The sequence below is a fragment of the Lepisosteus platostomus genome, chromosome 16 (genome assembly GCF_059453375.1).
Source record: "Lepisosteus platostomus isolate fLepPlt1 chromosome 16, fLepPlt1.hap1, whole genome shotgun sequence".
NCBI lineage: Eukaryota > Metazoa > Chordata > Actinopteri > Semionotiformes > Lepisosteidae > Lepisosteus > Lepisosteus platostomus.
The window spans coordinates 556,625-575,073 of NC_142626.1; the positions used below are offsets into that span (position 1 = coordinate 556,625).

The 18,449-nt window shown below is 60.3% G+C and overlaps 2 protein-coding genes across 11 annotated transcripts; both read right to left on the reverse strand.

Annotated features, from left to right (window-relative positions):
* Positions 1-1,946: 1,946 nt before the first annotated feature.
* On the reverse strand, positions 1,947-9,185 carry LOC148646540 (uncharacterized). The gene is made up of 8 exons (XM_088609405.1): positions 8,115-9,185; positions 6,183-6,267; positions 5,564-5,777; positions 5,272-5,376; positions 4,343-4,547; positions 4,143-4,244; positions 3,988-4,059; positions 1,947-3,608 (listed from the first exon to the last, which is right to left on the reverse strand). Exons 1-8 carry the CDS (start codon positions 9,183-9,185, stop codon positions 3,273-3,275), a joined length of 2,190 nt encoding a protein of 729 aa, XP_088465531.1. The 3' UTR covers positions 1,947-3,272.
* Positions 9,186-10,486: 1,301 nt separating this feature from the next.
* On the reverse strand, positions 10,487-18,135 carry bscl2 (BSCL2 lipid droplet biogenesis associated, seipin). Of its 10 annotated transcripts, none has more exons than XR_015927602.1 (13): positions 17,965-18,134; positions 16,913-17,014; positions 16,510-16,737; positions 15,703-15,784; positions 15,469-15,612; positions 14,717-14,851; positions 14,413-14,510; positions 14,170-14,311; positions 14,002-14,080; positions 12,884-12,967; positions 12,726-12,809; positions 11,607-11,870; positions 10,487-11,289 (listed from the first exon to the last, which is right to left on the reverse strand). XR_015927602.1 is itself a non-coding variant. In XM_088608774.1 (12 exons), exons 3-12 carry the CDS (start codon positions 16,716-16,718, stop codon positions 11,719-11,721), a joined length of 1,209 nt encoding a protein of 402 aa, XP_088464900.1. In that variant the 5' UTR covers positions 16,719-16,737; positions 16,913-17,014; positions 17,965-18,134; the 3' UTR covers positions 10,487-11,718. The 10 variants fall into 10 exon arrangements, 4 of the variants coding, with proteins under 4 accessions (XP_088464900.1, XP_088464901.1, XP_088464904.1 ...); XR_015927601.1 differs by having other exon boundaries at positions 10,487-11,569; XR_015927600.1 differs by having other exon boundaries at positions 10,487-11,499; positions 11,535-11,870.
* Positions 18,136-18,449: the final 314 nt, after the last annotated feature.

An 18,449-nucleotide genomic window follows, 5' to 3' on the forward strand; every position in this document is an offset into this window, starting at 1 on the left:
CAGCTTCCCTCCACTTCCTGGTGAGCCTGCCGCTCCCATCGCGGTTCGGAGGGGACTGGTCGTGAAAGGCGCTATATAAAATACAGAGCCTTAATGCAGGAACAGCTGCTGATATTGCCAGCAGCCCTATCACCCTGCAACTCACAACTGGCAACCCACTGAAGCTAAGCAGGTGTGAGCCTGGTCAGTACCTGGATGGGGGACCTCCTGGGAAAAACTGAGGCTGCTGCTGGAAGTGTGTGAGTGGGGCCAGCAGGGGGCGCTCACCCTGTGGTCCATGTGGGTCCTAATACCCCAGTATAGTGACGGGGACACTAGACTGTAAACAGGTGCCGTCCTTCGGATGAGACGTAAAACCGAGGTCCTGACTCTCTGTGGTCATTAAAAATCCCAGGGTGTTTCTCAAAAAGAGTAGGGGTGTAACCCCGGTGTCCTGGCCAAATTTCCAATTGGCCCTTATCAATCATGGCCTTCTAATAATCCCCCTCTCTGAACTGGCTTCATCACTCTGCTCTCCTCCCCACTGATAGCTGATGTGTGGGGAGCGTTCTGGCGCACTATGGCTGCCGTCGCATCATCCAGGTGGGGCTGCACACTGGTGGTGGTGGAGGGGAGTCCCCATTACCTGTAAAGCGCTTTGAGTGGAGTGTCCAGAAAAGCGCTATATAAGTGTAAGCAATTATTATTATTATTATAAATCAGGCCAGTTGATTGAATTGATTGAATTAAGTGGCCAGCAGCCATATCACTCTGCAACTCCCAGCTGGCAGCCCACTGGAGCCCAGCAGGGTGAGCCTGTGGAAGACCGGGCCAAATGCGCGGGAAAGGTTTTCTGTCTCAGGTGCAAACTAAAGCCTGTGATTCCTCACACCCATTCCACCAGAGAGAGATGAAACAGAGTGCAGGGTGCCAAATGGCTTCTTCCTGTCCTGTTTGTTTGATCTCCGACACTGCCTCTTTCCCTGTGTGTTCCTTTGAGGCGTTAAAGTCTCGCCTACTTTTAATGTATAAAAAGGAAAGTGTCACTTCAGTCCGGGGAGCATGTCTGGAGCGCGAGGGGAAACCCGATCTCCGTGCTGTGCTCCCCTTCAGCTGCTCGTATTAAAGATCTCTGTTTGACAATCTGCCAACCTGAGTGAAGACTGAGTTTTCTTCGACAGTCAGTACCTGGAGGGGAGACTCCTGGGAAAGACTGAGGCTGCTGCTGGAAGAGGTGTTAGTGAGGCCAGCAGGGGGCGCTCACCCTGCGGTCTGTGTGGGTCCTGATGCCCCAGTATAGTGACGGGGACACTAGACTGTAAAACAGGCGCTGTCCTTCGGATGAGACGTAAAACCGAGGTCCTGACTCTCTGTGGTTATTAAAAATCCCAGGGTGTTTCTCGAGAATAGTAGGGGTGTAACCCCAGTGTCCTGGCCAGATTTCCCATTGGCCCTTACCAATCATGGCCTCCCAATAACCCCCCTCTCTGAACTGGCTCCATCACTCTGCTCTCCTCCCCACTGAGAGCTGCTGTGGGGAGCGGACTGGCGCATCATCCAGGTGGGGCTGCACACTGGGGGTGGAGGGGATCCCCAGTACCTGTACAGCGCTTTGAGTGGAGTGTCCAGAGTGTCCACTCTATAAGTGTAAGCAATTATTATTATCATTATTATTATTAAGTAGTTAAGGGTGCTGGCTCTCCATTGCCAGCAGTGTGTTCCCTGGGGGTCTCAGGAGTTTGTCCCCCTGAGGGCTTCAGCCAATCAGCCCCTGACCTCGTCATCGTCTCAGACGCACACAAGGTGTTACTAAAGGTCACTCACAGTCCCGTCCCTCCAGGTCCAGCTCTGCAGACACCCCTGCAGCTGCGCAGAAGCGTTACAGTTGTGTTAATTAGTTAATTAGACCAGCTGTGTGGCTGGGAGCTCAGGGGCAGAGCCTGACACTCTGAACAGGAAGCAAACAACACAGTTCAAGGAGCCTTTATTTCTGTGACAGACTGATGATAATCGCTACTGCCACAGACAACAGAGCTGTCCAGTCCAGTCCTGGAGGGTCAGTGTGCCTAGAACAGGGCTGTCCAGTCCAGTCCTGGAGGGTCAGTGTGCCTAGAACAGGGCTGTCCAGTCCAGTCCTGGAGGGTCAGTGTGTCTAGAACAGGGCTGTCCAGTCCAGTCCTGGAGGGGCAGTGTCTCTAGAACAGAGCTGTCCTGTCCTGGAGGGTCAGTGTGTCTAGAACAGGGCTGTCCAGTCCAGTCCTGGAGGGTCAGTGTGTCCAGAACAGGGCTGTCCAGTCCTGTCCTGGAGGGTCAGTGTGTCTAGAACAGGGCTGTCCAGTCCAGTCCTGGAGGGTCAGTGTGTCCAGAACAGGGCTGTCCAGTCCAGTCCTGGAGGGTCAGTGTGTCTAGAACAGGGCTGTCCAGTCCAGTCCTGGAGGGTCAGTGTGTCTAGAACAGGGCTGTCCAGTCCTGGAGGGGAAGTGTGTCTAGAACAGGGCTGTCCAGTCCAGTCCTGAGGGTCAGTGTGTCCAGGACAGAGCTGTCCAGTCCAGTCCTGGGGGTCAGTGTGTCCAGAGCAGAGCTGTCCAGTCCAGTCCTGGAGGGTCAGTGTGTCTAGAACAGGGCTTTCCAGTCCAGTCCTGGAGGTCGGTGTGTCTAGAACAGGGCTGTCCAGTCCTGTCCTGGAGGGTCAGTGTGTCTAGAACAGGGCTGTCCAGTCCAGTCCTGGAGGGTCAGTGTGTCTAGAACAGGGCTGTCCAGTCCTGGAGGGTCAGTGTGTCTAGAACAGGGCTGTCCAGTCCAGTCCTGGGGGTCAGTGTGTCTAGAACAGAGCTGTCCAGTCCAGTCCTGGAGGTCAGTGTGTCCAGGACAGTGAAAGCTGCACATTCCCTGACAATGAGGCCGAATAGGGAGTCTTTCCCCGCAGGGGAATTCCAGCTCCTGGAAGAGCAGGGAGCCCCTGTTCCTCCCTGAAATACTGCTGCCAAAACACACCCCTCTCGACACCAACAACTCCAATATTTCTACACAATCCAATCACGTCCGAACCTTCCGTCGTTCCCGAGATTCCCAGGGGGTCAGAATCCGAGGAATATCGACTGCAGATTCCCATATGGAGAGCTTCCCATTCCCACCACATCATCCCCACGGAGACCGGATGTGAAGAGGAACCGTGCGGTGACCTCTGACCCTGTGCATGGTGGGCCAGCACGGTTGCTATGGGTTACAGTCTGGGGCTCTGTTGGTGTAACCGGGTCCAGTATTGGCAGGTTCTGTGTGTGCTGGCCGTGTGGTCAGGTGTGCCCTTGTCTGGGTCTGGGTCCAGTACCGTCGTCAGCAGGCCTGGGCGGAACCGGACTCGGCTCTGGGGCAGTCCTGAAATCCTGGTCCGAGTCGGCGCTGCTGCCTGGGCCGGGGCCGGTTCGTGATCGCTCCAGGGCCCAGCCCACGATGGAGGTGAGGTGGGCCAGGCCGATGAGGTACCCGTCCTCGCGGCTGCCCTCCGTCCAGGGCACGTCGTGCCGCAGCGCCAGGCTGGGCGGGGCGGGCGTGGTCTTCCCAAAGTCAATCATCCACACGTTGGCCCGGCCGGAGAGGTCGTGGACAAACAGGAGGGAGCTGCCGATCAGCTGGGGGAGAGAGGGGTCAGAGGTCAGGGGTCAGGGACAAACAGGAGGGAGCTGCCGATCAGCTGGGGGAGAGAGGGGTCAGGGACAAACAGAAGGGAGCTGCCGATCAGCAGGGGGAGAGAGGGGTCAGGGGTCAGGGACAAACAGAAGGGAGCTGCCGATCAGCGGGGGGAGAGGGGTCAGAGGTCAGGGGTCAGGGACAAACAGGAGGGAGCTGCCGATCAGCTGGGGGAGAGACGGGTCAGGGGTCAGGGACAAACAGAAGGGAGCTGCTGATCAGCTGGGGGAGAGAGGGGTCAGAGGTCAGGGGTCAGGGACAAACGGGAGGGAGTCCAATGTCCAGGCTCTCCAGGGCCTCCTGACGGACACACTGACTGACCTCGTGGGAGTGGAAGAAGACCGAGTCTGGGAGAGCAGAGCGGAGATCATTCAGCCTGGAGAGGTAGGCTTCCTGCGGGCAGAGCAGAGAGAGAGTCAACACTGCGGACACAGCGAGACAGAGAGGGACAGCGGGACAGAGGGCCGGACACTGACCAGGACAGGCGTCTGGCCCCTGGTGAAGGCGAGAATGGCCTCTATGATCTGCTCAGGGGTTCGAGTCTTCTTAAAATCCCTCAGGACCTTCCCGGCCTCCATCTGAGAGAGAGGGAGTGGGAGTCACGCAGGTGTGTGTGTGACCTGTGACCTGTGACCTGTGACCTGTGACCTGTGGTCAGCGCGCCGGGTTTACTCACAGTGATGCCCTCTATGCGGAAGCCCAGCGTTGCCGTGGAGCTGATCGTCTCCCTCCACTGCATGTAGCGCGGCTTGGTCACAGCCTGCTGAGCGTGCTCATCCGCCGTGGGAGCTGCCGGGTCTACTTTCACCATCTTCTGGTACATATCCCTCCGCGGGCAGGGCTTCAGGCGCGCCTTGGTCAGCTCCTCCTCCAGATAGGTCCTGCGAGAGGGCATCATTGATCACTGTATCACTGATCACCGTCATCAATCACTCATCACTGTATCAATGATCCCTCATCACTGCCACCGATCGCGGATCCCCACCACCTATCACTGTCTCATTGATCACTGTATCACTGATCACCGCCATCGATCACTGTATTATTGATCACTGGATCACTGATCACCGCCATCGATCAGTGTATCGTTGATCACTGGATCACTGATCCCTCATCACCGCCATCGATCACTGTATTATTGATCACTGTCTCATTGATCACTGTATCACTGATCACCACCATCGATCACTGTATTATTGATCACTGGATCACTGATCACCGCCATCGATTAGTGTATCGTTGATCACTGGATCACTGATCCCTCATCACCGCCATCGATCATGGATCACTGTGTTATTGATCACTGATCCCCACCATCGCTTACTGCACGTCGACCACTGTATCACTGATCACGGTCATCAATCACTCATGTGACATTGATCACAGTGTCACTGATCACATATAAGCATCATTAATCACTGATCACCATGTCATCAATCATTGATCCCTGTGTCATCAAATACTGATCACCATGTCGTTGATCACTCATCACCTTATCATCAATCGTTCATCACTGATCACTGTATCACTAACATTATGATTCATCACTGATCACTGCATTATTGATCATTATCACCAATCACTGATCACTGTATCATCTCTTACTTGTCCACAGATACTCCTGCTCCCAGAATGTGCAGGCGCTCGGGGCTGATCCGGTGACAGTGTATCACAGTGTCCACGGACAGCGCTGTTTCAGAGGGACAGGAGCTGCAGCAGTGTGAAGTCAACAAGCCGAGGGCCTGTGTGAAGTCTGTGCGCGAGTGTTTTCTGTATTTTCAGACAGTAAACGTACTCGGACTCACAGCCTTAGAAACAGGCGTGTAACATGACGCGACTACACGGTGTTTCAGAAAACCCAGCCACAGCCTCCTAGCGGGCTTCATGACGCCCCTACCTGACGCCCATCTTGCAGTCCATGATGACGGGGCTGTCCAGCCCGCTCAGCAGGTCCTCCAGGCGCAGGTAGGTCTGGCCCCCCCTGGTGGTGGGGCCGCGGTACTGCGGGACGAAGGGGCGCAGCACGTCGGACATCAGGCTCTGCAGGCAGGCGCCCTCCGTCACGCTGAAGCGCTTCAACACCTCCCCCCCCCCGCTGGGACAGAAGTTACCTGCGGCAGAGGGGAGGGGGAGATAGAGAGTCCTGAGACAGAGACCTGAGACAGTCCAGAGAGAGACCTGAGACAGAGTCCTGAGAGAGTCCTGAGACAGAGACCTGAGACAGAGACCTGAGACAGTCCAGAGACAGAGTCCAGAGACAGAGTCCAGAGACAGAGTCCAGAGAGAGTCTCAAGACAGAGACCTGAGACAGAGTCCTGAGAGAGTCTCAAGACAGAGTCCTGAGAGAGTCCTGAGAGAGTCCTGAGAGAGTCCTGAGAGAGTCCTGAGACAGAGTCCAGAGAGAGTCTCAAGACAGAGAGCTGAGACAGAGAGCAGAGAGAGAGTCCTGAGCCATGACAGACGGGGAAGGGTTCTGCGGAGAGGGATGGAGAGGGGGTGGGAGAGAGAGTCCTGACCTTCGTGGCCGGCCAGCTGCACCCAGGAGTTCTGCCTGCGCAGAGACCACTGCATCATGGTGAAGAAGGTCTTCAAGGAGCGACACTGGGGGGGACAGAGACAGCGGGGGCTCAGCTCACACGACCTCAGCATCATCTTGTCAGTGATGTAGCTCAGAGCTCAGCTGGGATGGAAGGCAGGGGGCGTTACAGCAGGGCTCCAGGGACACAGCCAGGTAAGAGCGCAGGACTGCACAGGACAGCACAGCAGAACAGGATCGCAGCCACGCAGGCAGCCCGAGTGTGTGACCGCCCAGAGAGACTGCAGGAGGAAGAGAGAGGAGCAGAGGGGGTGAAAGAGGAAGGAAGAGTGAAGGAGAGGAGGAAGAGAGAGTGAGAGGAGGGAAAGAGAGGAAAAGGAGGAAGAGGAGGAGAGAGTGAGAGGAGGGAGAGACAGAAGGAGAGGTGGAGAGGAGGAGAGAGTGAGAGGAGAGACAGAAGGAGAGGAGAGGGTGGAAGAGGAAGAAGAGGAGGAGAGAGTGAGAGGAGGGAGAAACAGAAGGAAGAGGAGGAGCATCTTCAGAGCACACGGGCCTGGTTAGCGCTGGCGCTGCCCGTCTGTAGCACAGACACCATGCAAATCAGAGCCAACACTTATTCAAATCGAACCCACATCCACTGGTGACAGCATCAAGGATTCCTTTCACACCAATGCAAATCCTGCCCTGTCCAGAGCCACGAGCACACACCACACACACACAGAATACACACACAACACACACCGACACCAGACACAGGAACACGTGTCTGTTGCCAATGTGAAGCGTGAGAGAACAGGAGAGAGATAAGGACGAGCTGATGCACACACACCCCTCCAGTGTGCACGGACCCGGCTGGTCCAGTGGGTCGGTCCAGTCTGGTCATACTTGGGGTGCCCAGCTGGGGCTCCACTCTGCCCTGAGAGCCCGGACCCCCTGGGCCCTGTGCCCCTGAAGGGACCCCGGTCCTGCTGTGCGAGACCCTGATGTCGACGCATCGCTCTGTGAGATAAGGGCCAGCAGCCCGAACAGCTCAGCCGGCCGACCGCAAGCTTCCTGTCTCACTGTTGCGCAAACCCTTCTCTCTCCTGCCTGAGTCCCCTGGCCGGGCCTCTCCGTGCTCTCACCGCAGGGATTCCCTCCCACAGGACCACCCCACTCCGAGAGTCCCGGTGATTCTCATGGGGGGAGAGAGGCACGAGCACACGGGAACACGCACGAGCACACGGGAACACACACAAACACACAGGAACACGCACGAGCACACAGGAACACACACAAGCACACCGGAACACACACAAGCACACGGGAACAGACACAAGCACACGGGAACACACACAAGCACACCGGAACACACACAAGCACACGGGAACAGACACAAGCACACGGGAACACACACAAACACACGGGAACACGCACGAGCACACGGGAACACGCACGAGCACACGGGAACACGCACGAGCACACGGGAACACGCACGAGCACACACGAACACGCACGAGCACACGGGAACACACACAAGCACACGGGAACACACACGAGCACACGGGAACACGCACGAGCACACGGGACCACGCACGAGCACACGGGAACACGCACGAGCACACGGGACAACGCACTAGGACACGGGACCACACACAAGCACACGGGACCACACACAAGCACACGGGAACACACACACAAGCACACGGGACCACACATGAGCACACGGGAACACACACAAGCACACAGGACCACACACTAGGACACGGGAACACACACGAGCACCTGGGAACACGCACGAGCACACGGGAACACACACAAGCACACGGGAACACACACAACTACACGGGACCACGCACGAGCACACGGGAACACACACAAGCACACGGGACCACGCACGAGCACACGGGACCACCAGTCATCTCTCACTCACCTTGCGCAGCACCTTCCTCTTGGCAGCCCCCTCCTCATCCTCACTGAAGACCTCGTCGCTCTCCGCGGAGGAGCAGTTGAAGGAGGAAGAGGAGGAGGCGGACGAGTGCTGCAGCGTCCGGGTCAGAGCTCCCAGCCTGTCCCCCTCGCTCCCCCCCACTCTCCTGCCCCGGCCTCTCTGCTGCCTCCAGGCCCTCTCTCCCCCTCCTCCTAACCCCTTCCACCTCTTCTCCGTCCCCCTCTCTCCAACTGCCTCCTCCCCCAATCCTGATCTCCCTGTCCCCTCCGCCCCCCTCTCCTCCCCCTCTCCCTCTCTCCCTGCCCCCTCTGCCCCTCGCCTCGCCCCATCTATGTCTCTCCCCGCCCCCTCTGCCCCTCTCCCCGCCCCCTCAGCCCCCCTCTCCTCCCCATCTCCCTCTCCCCCCGCCCCCTCAGCCCCTTGCCCCGCCCCCTCAGTCACCTTCTCCTCCCCATCTCCCTCTCGCCCCGCCCCCTCTGCCCCTCTCCCCGCCCCCTCAGTCCCCCTCTCCTCCCCATCTCCCTCTCGCCCCGCCCCCTCTGCCCCTCGCCCCGCCCCTTCAGTCCCCATCTCCTCCCCATCTCCCTCTCGCCCCGCCCCCTCTGCCCCTCGCCCTGCCCCCTCAGTCACCTTCTCCTCCCCATCTCCCTCTCGCCCCGCCCCCTCTGCCCCTCGCCCCGCCCCCTCTGCCCCTCCCTCCTGTCGGCCCTTGTTCCCGCCGTTCCGCTCTCTTCCCAGCTCCCTGTTTGGCTCTGGACCCCACTGCTGCTCCGTGGTTATAAATCCCGAGGACAAGGGGGGTCCAAGTTCTGAGTCTGACCCAGATCCCTGCTCCAAGGAAACAGCAGGAAATTTCTTCCGCAGGGAAGCCCGTCTGGACTGCAGGGTTGGCTCCGGGAGAGGTGTCCCCGCCGGCCTCTGTGGGTCCAGTTCTGGACCGGGTCCACGGGCGTCCTGGCAATTAGCCCTGCTCCCCGCCCTCCGACCAGAACTGCCCTCGCTCCCTGTCTCCCATGACCCCTGGGGGACAGGGGTCAAAGGTGAAGTGTCCATGTGCCTCAGAAAAGGGTGGCGATCAGACAAACCAGACCTGGGGGGCAGAGGGGGGGGGGTTACTGAGGGTCACCCTACCAGTACACATCTCCCCAGCAGGTCTGAGGATGAGGATGGTGTGTTAATGTAAAGATACAGAGGAGCTGGGCTGAGTGTCTCTACAGTTACTCTACAGATCTGAGGATGAGGAGGGTGTGTTAATGTGAAGATACAGAGGAGCTGGACTGAGTGTCTCTACAGTTACTCTACAGATCTGAGGATGAGGATGGTGTGTTAATGTGAAGATACAGAGGAGCTGGGCTGAGTGTCTCTACAGTTACTCTACAGATCTGAGGATGAGGATGGAGTGTTAATGTGAAGATACAGAGGAGCTGGACCGAGTGTCTCTACAGTTCTGAGGATGAGGATAATAAGCTCACAGTTGCTCTCGAGGAAAGCAGGATCAGATGACAGGAGAAAAGGAGAAAGAGGGATACAGAGAGGGGAGAGAGGCAGAGGGGGAGAGAGATACGCAGATAGCATCAGCAGGAAGGAGCGGGACAGCGCGTTGCGATCTCCGGCCGACAGTGAGGTCTGAGAAGAAACTCACTTGCGTGGTAGCGCGGTAAACAACACCAGCCCGCCCGCTCACTGGGCTCTGCGCGGCTCCGTGCGGCCCCAGCGTCCGGCAGCGATGAGCTCCCCGCCTGCCCCGCCAGCGGACTCGGACCTGCGGACCGGTCAGCGCTGCGAGCCCGTCCGCCGCCCTCTCAGCGCAGGAACAGCAGCCGCCAGTTCCGGCCGGCCGGCGGTGTGTCCGCATCGACGCGCAACACCCCGCCTCCTGTTTTGCATTCGCGGCGCAAACGTTTCCTCCCGAGGGCGGGCGGCCGCGGGCGTGAGCCCCAGCCCTCCTGGCGTGGAGCTGCAGCGCCCCCTGGCGGAGGCGAAGAGGCGCTACCGGTGCGAGCTCCGCGCAGACAGGGCCGGGACACGGGGGATGATCCACGGGCGGGGGAGCAGTGGGGTTTCAGCGTCCTCCCCGGCGGTCGCTCTGCAGGCCGAGTGTAATCAGATGCGCGGAACCGGCTCCGCAGCGTCTCCATGAGCCCGGGCGCCTGGCCGCCGGACCCTTCATCGCCGCAGCAGAGCCGAGGGAGGGCCGGGGTCACGGGGTCACGGCCAAAACAGAGCTTGAACCAGCGCGCTGGAGACTCGGCGGTCGGGGATCTATCAATGTGATTGGCAAGCTTTCTCACTGCCTCGACCGGCAGGGCTCTCGAACCCTGGGCCTCCACCACAGACCACAGAAACAGAACCCATTTGGCTTTAAAGATTTATTAAAAGCTAAAACAGCGTCAGTTGAACAAGAGCAGACAACACAGAGATGTGAAAGGAATGTGCCGCGGGGTCAGGGGTCAGGGGTCGGGGGTCAGTCCAGACCCGATTAACTGCAAACAGAACTGAGCACCCAGAGATGAACGTGATACAACCATCACAGTGGAACCAGTAATAAATTCTCCCCACAGCCCTGGGGACTGGGAATGTAATTAGTCATTCAGGTGGTGATTACCAACAACACAGGGTGGCCTCACACCAGCTGTAGTCCCTGGGATGACATCACTTCCCCTCTGGCCGAGGTGATGACATCACTTCCCCTCCGGCCGCTCAGTCAGAGTAGCCAACATGCCCAGGTACAGCGAGGGTTAATTCGCCAGGAATGCACACAGAAGCTGCTCACTGCAGACTCACACCCCCCAGGACAGACAACCCAGACACCTGCTGTTTCCTCTAGAACAGTTTTCCATTCTAAACACACTTGATCTAACATGACTATATCTCCCTCTCCTACTGGACTGGAGCCCCAGTGTAACAGGACTGTCCTACTGGACTGGAGCCCCAGTGTAACAAACTGTCCTACTGGACTGGAGCCCCCAGTGTAACAGACTGTCCTACTGGACTGGAGCCCCCAGTGTAACAGGACTGTCCTACTGGACTGGAGCCCCAGTGTAACAGGACTGTCCTACTGGACTGGAGCCCCCAGTGTAACAGGACTGTCCTACTGGACTGGAGCCCCCAGTGTAACAGACTGTCCTACTGGACTGCAGCCCCCAGTGTAACAGGACTGTCCTACTGGACTGGAGCCCCCAGTGTAACAGACTGTCCTACTGGACTGGAGCCCCCAGTGTAACAGACTGTCCTACTGGACTGGAGCCCCAGTGTAACAGACTGTCCTACTGGACTGGAGCCCCCAGTGTAACAGGACTGTCCTACTGGACCGGAGCCCCAGTGTAACAGACTGTCCTACTGGACTGGAGCCCCCAGTGTAACAGGACTGTCCTACTGGACCGGAGCCCCAGTGTAACAGACTGTCCTACTGGACTGGAGCCCCCAGTGTAACAGGACTGTCCTACTGGACTGGAGCCCCCAGTGTAACAGGACTGTCCTACTGGACTGGAGCCCCCAGTGTAACAGACTGTCCTACTGGACCGGAGCCCCAGTGTATCCTGAGGGGTATATTGGGGTATTTCGGGGTGCGTGTCCAGGGGTGTGCTCAGGAGCTATTGCAGGCCCCGTGTCGCTGGCGCAGTGTGATCTCAGGTGCTGGGGGTCCCTGCTCCTCGGGCTCCTCCTCCGACACACTGCTGTCCAGGGTCTCCGGCACCTCAAGCAGCACTGCAGGATCCTCAGAGGATGACTCCAGCTCTGAGGAGAGAGAGAGAGAGAGAGAGAGAGAGAGAGAGAGAGAGAGAGAGAGAGAGAGAGAGAGAGAGAGAGAGAGAGAGAGAGAGAGAGGGGGAGAGACGGAGGAGAGAGAGAGAGACAGAGGGGGGAGAGACGGAGGAGAGAGAGAGAGGGGGGAGAGAGAGAGAGAGGGGGGAGATACAGAGGAGAGAGGGAGACAGAGGTGGGGGAGAGAGAGAGAGACAGAGGGAAGAGGAGGCACGTTCAGGCAATAGGAAGAACAAGAAGGTCTCTCCTCCCTCCTGTCTGGACAGCTGAGGTCCTGCTGCCGAGAGCAGACCGAAGTGTCCCTGGAGCTGAGGGCAGGACACGCCTCACAGCTGGACCCACGCAGGCTCGGGGTCCGACACGCCCGGGGTCCGACACAGTCAAACTCTGACACACTAGCGGTCCGACACACTCGCGGTCAGTCAAAGTCTGACACAAGCAGTTTATTAGTCTTCACTCTGCAGAAACCAGTGCTGGTCCTCAGCTGCCTGCCTGCCTGTCTGTTCCTACTCTGTCTCTCCTGTAAAACACACACCATGAGTGTCGTACCCTCAGGACACACACTGATCAGGGCTGTCCAGTCCAGTCCTGGAGGGTCAGTGTGTCTAGAACAGGGCTGTCCAGTCCAGGTCCTGGGGGTCAGTGTGTCTAGAACAGGGATGTCCAGTCCAGGTCCTGGGGGGTCAGCGTGTCTAGAACAGGGATGTCCAGTCCAGTCCTGGGGGTCAGTGTGTCTAGAACAGGGCTGTCCAGTCCAGTCCTGGAGGGTCAGTGTGTCTAGAACAGGGCTGTCCAGTCCTGGTTCAGGAGGTGTGTCCAGTGTCCCACCTGAGTAGTGCTGCTGCAGGTCAGGGTGTCCACTCAGGGAACCGATGGTCTCCAGAGCCTCTTCCCTCACTGCGTCCAGCTCATCTGCGCAACACAGAGACAGTGTGAGCCGCCGGTCAGCCCCTCGTTCTCCCCCTACAGGCCACTCCCACACTGACCTTTCGTCCGCGCAGGCTCTGAGCCGGTCAGCCCCGAGGGTCCTGCCCCAGCGTCCGCGCCGCCCGCTGCGTGCGTGACCTGGGCTGAGAGACGGACACGATTCCATCACCACGACGTCTCGCCCACGGAGGGGCACAGCGGGCGGTCCAGCCTGCCCCTGCTGCTGAGTGCGCTGCAGGCACTCGCTGGCTCTAGTCCCGTCTCCGTGTGGTGAGAGAGGATGTAGCGTGTCGGCCCTGTGTGGCGTGAGAGGATGTAGCGTGTCGGCCCCGTGTGGCGTGAGAGGATGTAGCGTGTCGGCCCCGTGTGGCGTGAGAGGATGTAGCGTGTCGGCCCTGTGTGGCGTGAGAGGATGTAGCGTGTCGGCCCCGTGTGGCGTGAGAGGATGTAGCGTGTCGGCCCCGTGTGGCGTGAGAGGATGTAGCGTGTCGGCCCTGTGTGGCGTGAGAGGATGTAGCGTGTCGGCCCCGTGTGGCGTGAGAGGATGTAGCGTGTCGGCCCCGTGTGGCGTGAGAGGATGTAGCGTGTCGGCCCTGTGTGGCGTGAGAGGATGTAGCGTGTCGGCCCCGTGTGGCGTGAGAGGATGTAGCGTGTCGGCCCTGTGTGGCGTGACGGATGTACCGTGTCAGCCCCGTGTGGCGTGAGAGGATGTAGCGTGTCGGCCCTGTGTGGCGTGACGGATGTACCGTGTCGGCCCCGTGTGGCGTGAGAGGATGTAGCGTGTCGGCCCCGTGTGGCGTGACGGATGTAGCGTGTCGGCCCTGTGTGGCGTGAGAGGATGTAGCGTGTCGGCCCCGTGTGGCGTGAGAGGATGTAGCGTGTCGGCCCCGTGTGGCGTGAGAGGATGTAGCGTGTCGGCCCCGTGTGGCGTGACGGATGTACCGTGTCGGCCCCGTGTGGCGTGACGGATGTAGGGTGTCGGCCCCGTGTGGCGTGAGAGGATGTAGCGTGTCGGCCCCGTGTGGCGTGAGAGGATGTAGCGTGTCGGCCCCGTGTGGCGTGTCGGCTGTAGCGTGTCGGCCCTGTGTGGCGTGTCGTCTGTAGCGTGTCGGCTCTGTGTTGCGTGTCAGCTGTAGCGTGTCGGCCCTGTGTGGCGTGTCGGCTGTAGCGTGTTTACTCTGTGCGCTGGGGGCTCTCATACGTCGCCGGACCTCCTCTCTCCTCTGCTGGAGTCTCACTTGATCCCCCATCGAGACCTGGGCAGAGAGACACGCGGTCAGCACTGTGTGACCGGGACAGGACCGGGCTGGACAAGAGGGGACAGCAGAGCGAGCGGGAGACTGACCTGCACCCTGATCTGGTCCCGGGGCCACAGCCCGCCCCAGATGAACTGCAGGTAGCTGAAGAGCACGATGACGCTGAGGAAGGCAAAGTTACTGGCCACCCCGATCACCGCTGAGGTCACTGGGAAATTATACAGCAGGTACCTACCGAGAGAGAGAACACAGCATCGCTCAGACACCCGCCTGGCCCAGAACACTCCGACATCACCCACAACCCCCGGCCCGCAGGCCCCGCCCCCTCGTACCGGATGCCGGTGAAGTGGGCGTGGATCCGCAGCTGTGCGGAGTAGATCTGGATCCGGCGAGTCTGGATCTCGAGCAGCGCGCCCACAGTCGGGACGTACTGGAGTGGGGGAGGGGAGGGAGAGACACCGGTACAATTAAATAACCTAGACTGACCGACCCAGTGACACAGAGAGACACAGACCCAGTGACACAGAGACACAGAGACACAGAGACACAGAGAGACACAGAGAGACACAGAGACCCACGGACCCACGGACCCACGGACCCACGGACCCACGGACCCAGACAGAAAAAGAGCATTACCGAATTCTCCCTGTAGTCACTGTATAGCTCCACTTCCAGTAATTGTTTCTGCTCCGCCATGCCGGACAACAGAAGGGGTGAGAAGAATAGAGTGGCCAGGGTCTCCAGTAGACTTGACCGGTAGTGCAGCATGGCCTGCTGGGACACAGGAGGACTCAGCCTGCAGGAGGGCAAAACTGCAATCACACAGACACATGGAGCTCACACACTCACAGCACAGAGCGCTCGATATGCAGGGCACAGAGCTCACACACACAGTACAGAGTGCACATGCACAGAGCACACAGCACAGAGCTCACACACACACAGTAGAGTGCACATGCACAGAGCACACAGCACAGAGCTCACACACACACACAGTAGAGTGCACATGCACAGAACACACAGCACAGAGCTCACACACACACACAGTAGAGTGCACATGCACAGAACACACAGCACAGAGCTCACACACACACACAGTAGAGTGCACATGCACAGAACACACAGCACAGAGCTCACACACACACAGTACAGAGCACACAGCACAGAGCTCACACACACACACACACACACAGTACAGAGCACACACACACAGTACAGAGCACACAGCACAGAGCTCACACACACACACACACACACACACACACACACACACACACAGTACAGAACACACAGCACAGAGCTCACACACACACAGCACAGCGTACGTGCACAGAGCACACGCACTCACGCACGTGCAGACGGGAAGACAGGGGCAGGGGGTCACTCACGGAGCGGGACACGGAGGCGATGACCTGGCCGCCCCGCGTGTAGCAGGACAGCTGCACCAGGAACATGCCCAGCTGCTGGTTGCTCTGGGACTCGGGCAGCTCCAGCTCCAGGGAGATGCGGTAGGGCTGCCCGTAGATCATCACCTGCGGCCGGGAGAGGGGAGAGGGGAGAGGGGTGAGGGGGCGCGCTGCGGGGGCGCGGGGCGCAGGGCGCGGCGCGGGAGAGGGGGGTACCTTCTCTCGGCCGTTCTTCAGCAGGGAGACGTTGGCGAAGGGGAAGGAGCAGAGAGTCGCGTCTAGAGAATCGCAGTCTGTCCTGAGAGCGAGAGAGAGAGAGCGGTGAGCAGCTGCCAGGCAGGCAGGCCTGTCCACCTGGCACACCTGGACGTGCCTGTCCACCTGGCCCACCTGGAGGTGCCTGTCCACCTGGCGCAGGGACGTGCCTGTCCACCTGGCCCACCTGGACGTGCCTGTCCACCTGGCGCACCTGGACGTGCCTGTCCACCTGGCCCACCTGGACGTGCCTGTACACCTGGGCAGGGACGTGCCTGTCCACCTGGCCCACCTGGACGTGCCTGTCCACCTGGCGCACCTTGACATACCTGTCCACCTGGCGCACCTTGACATACCTGTCCACCTGGCCCACCTGGACGTACCTGTCCACCCGGCACACCTGGAGGTACCTGTCCACCCGGCACACCTGGAGGTACCTGTCCACCCGGCGAGGGCCGTACCTGTCCACCTGGCGCACCTGGAGGTACCTGTCCACCCGGCGAGGGCCGTACCTGTCCACCTGGCGCACCTGGACGTGCCTGTCCACCCGGCGAGGGCCGTACCTGTCCACCTGGCGCACCTGGACGTGCCTGTCCACCCGGCGAGGGCCGTACCTGTCCACCTGGCACACCTGGACGTACCTGTCCACCCGGCGCAGGGACGTACCTGTCCACCCGGCGCGCAGGGACGTACCTGTCCACCCGGCGCGCAGGGACGTGCCTGTCCACCCGGCGAGGGCCGTACCTGTCCACCCGGCGAGGCCCTTACCTGTACACGTAGTGGACAGGCGTGGCGAAGCTGACGGTGGGCATGTAGGAGTAGTAGAAGCTGCCGTACAGGAAGATGGCCACCCAGAGCAGCAGCACCAGCACGCACAGCAGGACGGCGGCCTGGAGCAGCGTGCGCCGCGCACGCAGCACGGACACCGCCGCCCACTCCTGCAGCCACTGCAGCGCCGGGGCCGCGCCCGCGCCCATCCTCCCCGCACACAAGGGCCTGCGGGGGACAGGGACAACATGCAGACTCCACACGCTGTGTCACGCCCCCAGACCTGTCCCCATGGATGCCCATCAGTAGTATCAGCCCCCACGTAGGGGAGCAGAGCCCGGAAAGGCCAGTCTGCCCAGCTGCAGCCCCCCCGAGATCAGGGGCAGGACCAGCCAGCACTCACCAAGCACAGGGAGCGGGCCGAGGGCCCTCCTGGACACCGGCGAGCGGTCAGGCACCACGCGGCTGAGGCCAGCGGTCAGGGGCTGCTCCTTCCTGTCAGGGGCTGCCGGGGGAGGAAGAGGGACAGCCCAGGTGACCGACAGGCCGCAGGAACACCAGCTCGGCGGCCCCTCCAGCGGGGGGCACCTCGCACACGCACGCCCACCGGAGCACGCAGGCCCAGGGCAGGAGGCCTCTACAGCAAGAGTGGTGGGAGTGTGGACCCAGCCGCTGTTCCGACGGAGACAGCCGCCCCCCCCCCCACCCCCTGCAGGCTGAAAGGCACCTCTGTAGCCCCTGGCGCTGACGTCACGCCCCAGATTCCACACGCAGACCCGGGCTGTGGAAAATCCAGGGAATTCGACACAGCCGGGCCGGTCAGAACCCTCCCTGAGTCACAGACGGGTCAGCTGCTCCGGGCTCGGCGCGGCACACAGCGGAGTCTTTCAGCGCCGGGAAATCGCAATGAGACGCTGGGAGCTGGGAGCTGGGAGACAGGGAGGGGGGGGGCTCCTCACTGATCCAGCCCAGCGTCCAGTGGGGAAAGACGCCACGCTCCCGGACACACAGCGCCCCGGCGAACCCCACTTTCAGAGACACGAGACAAGGAGCCGCTGCTCCAAACGCTGTGTCTGACCAGCCCTACCAGAGCGGGGATCCTTCTGTGTGGAGTTCGCACGGTACACGGCGTGCTCCCCGCGCCGCTGACCTGCTGTCCAGGTTACACTGCGTCCCTACGGGTGTCCCGTCCTCCGGCCTGGAGGGGACAGACCTCGCCGACACAAACGTCACGTCACAACACGGTGCTCCAGCCCGGCTGTCGAGCCAGCGAGCCGCGGTCCCTCACGACAGCAGAGCAGACGTGCGCCGGGCGCGGTGCTCAGCACGCCTGAGCAGGCTCGCCTCCCCGGACGGACACTTTCTGCTGCATCACTAAACTGACTGAGCCAACTACCTGCGAGGGAGAGCGCAGCTGCCTGACCCTCCGCGAAGACACCCGAAACAAGCTCCTACCTCTCGACTCTGCGCTGCCGCCAGTCCCTGCGCAGTTTCTCACACCGGAGAACTTCTCCACAACACCTCTCCTCGCCGCCTGCCTGCTTGTGTCTCCCTCTGCATGGGCATCCTCCCCTCCCCTCCCTCCTTCCGGGTGCGCGGCTACGGCGGCTGCGGCAGGACACACCGCCCCCAGCGCCCCGCGGAGCCGCGCCGAGCCCCGCCCGGCGTCACAATGGCCCTCCGCTCACACGTTCACGTCCACGTCACCGGCAGGAGACACGCGGAGCAGCTACAGCGCAAAGGCGTGTGTCAGTCAGCTGGTGAAGGGATTGGTTGCGTTTCAAAGGACCTTGAAGTATTTCGCATGGAGTGAGTCACCTCACAGTGGTCATTCTGCACCGGCAGCCCCCAGCTGGGAGACGCACAGTGCTCATTCTGCACCAGCAGCCCCACCTGGGAGACGCACAGTGCTCATTCTGCCCCGGCAGCCCCCAGCTGGG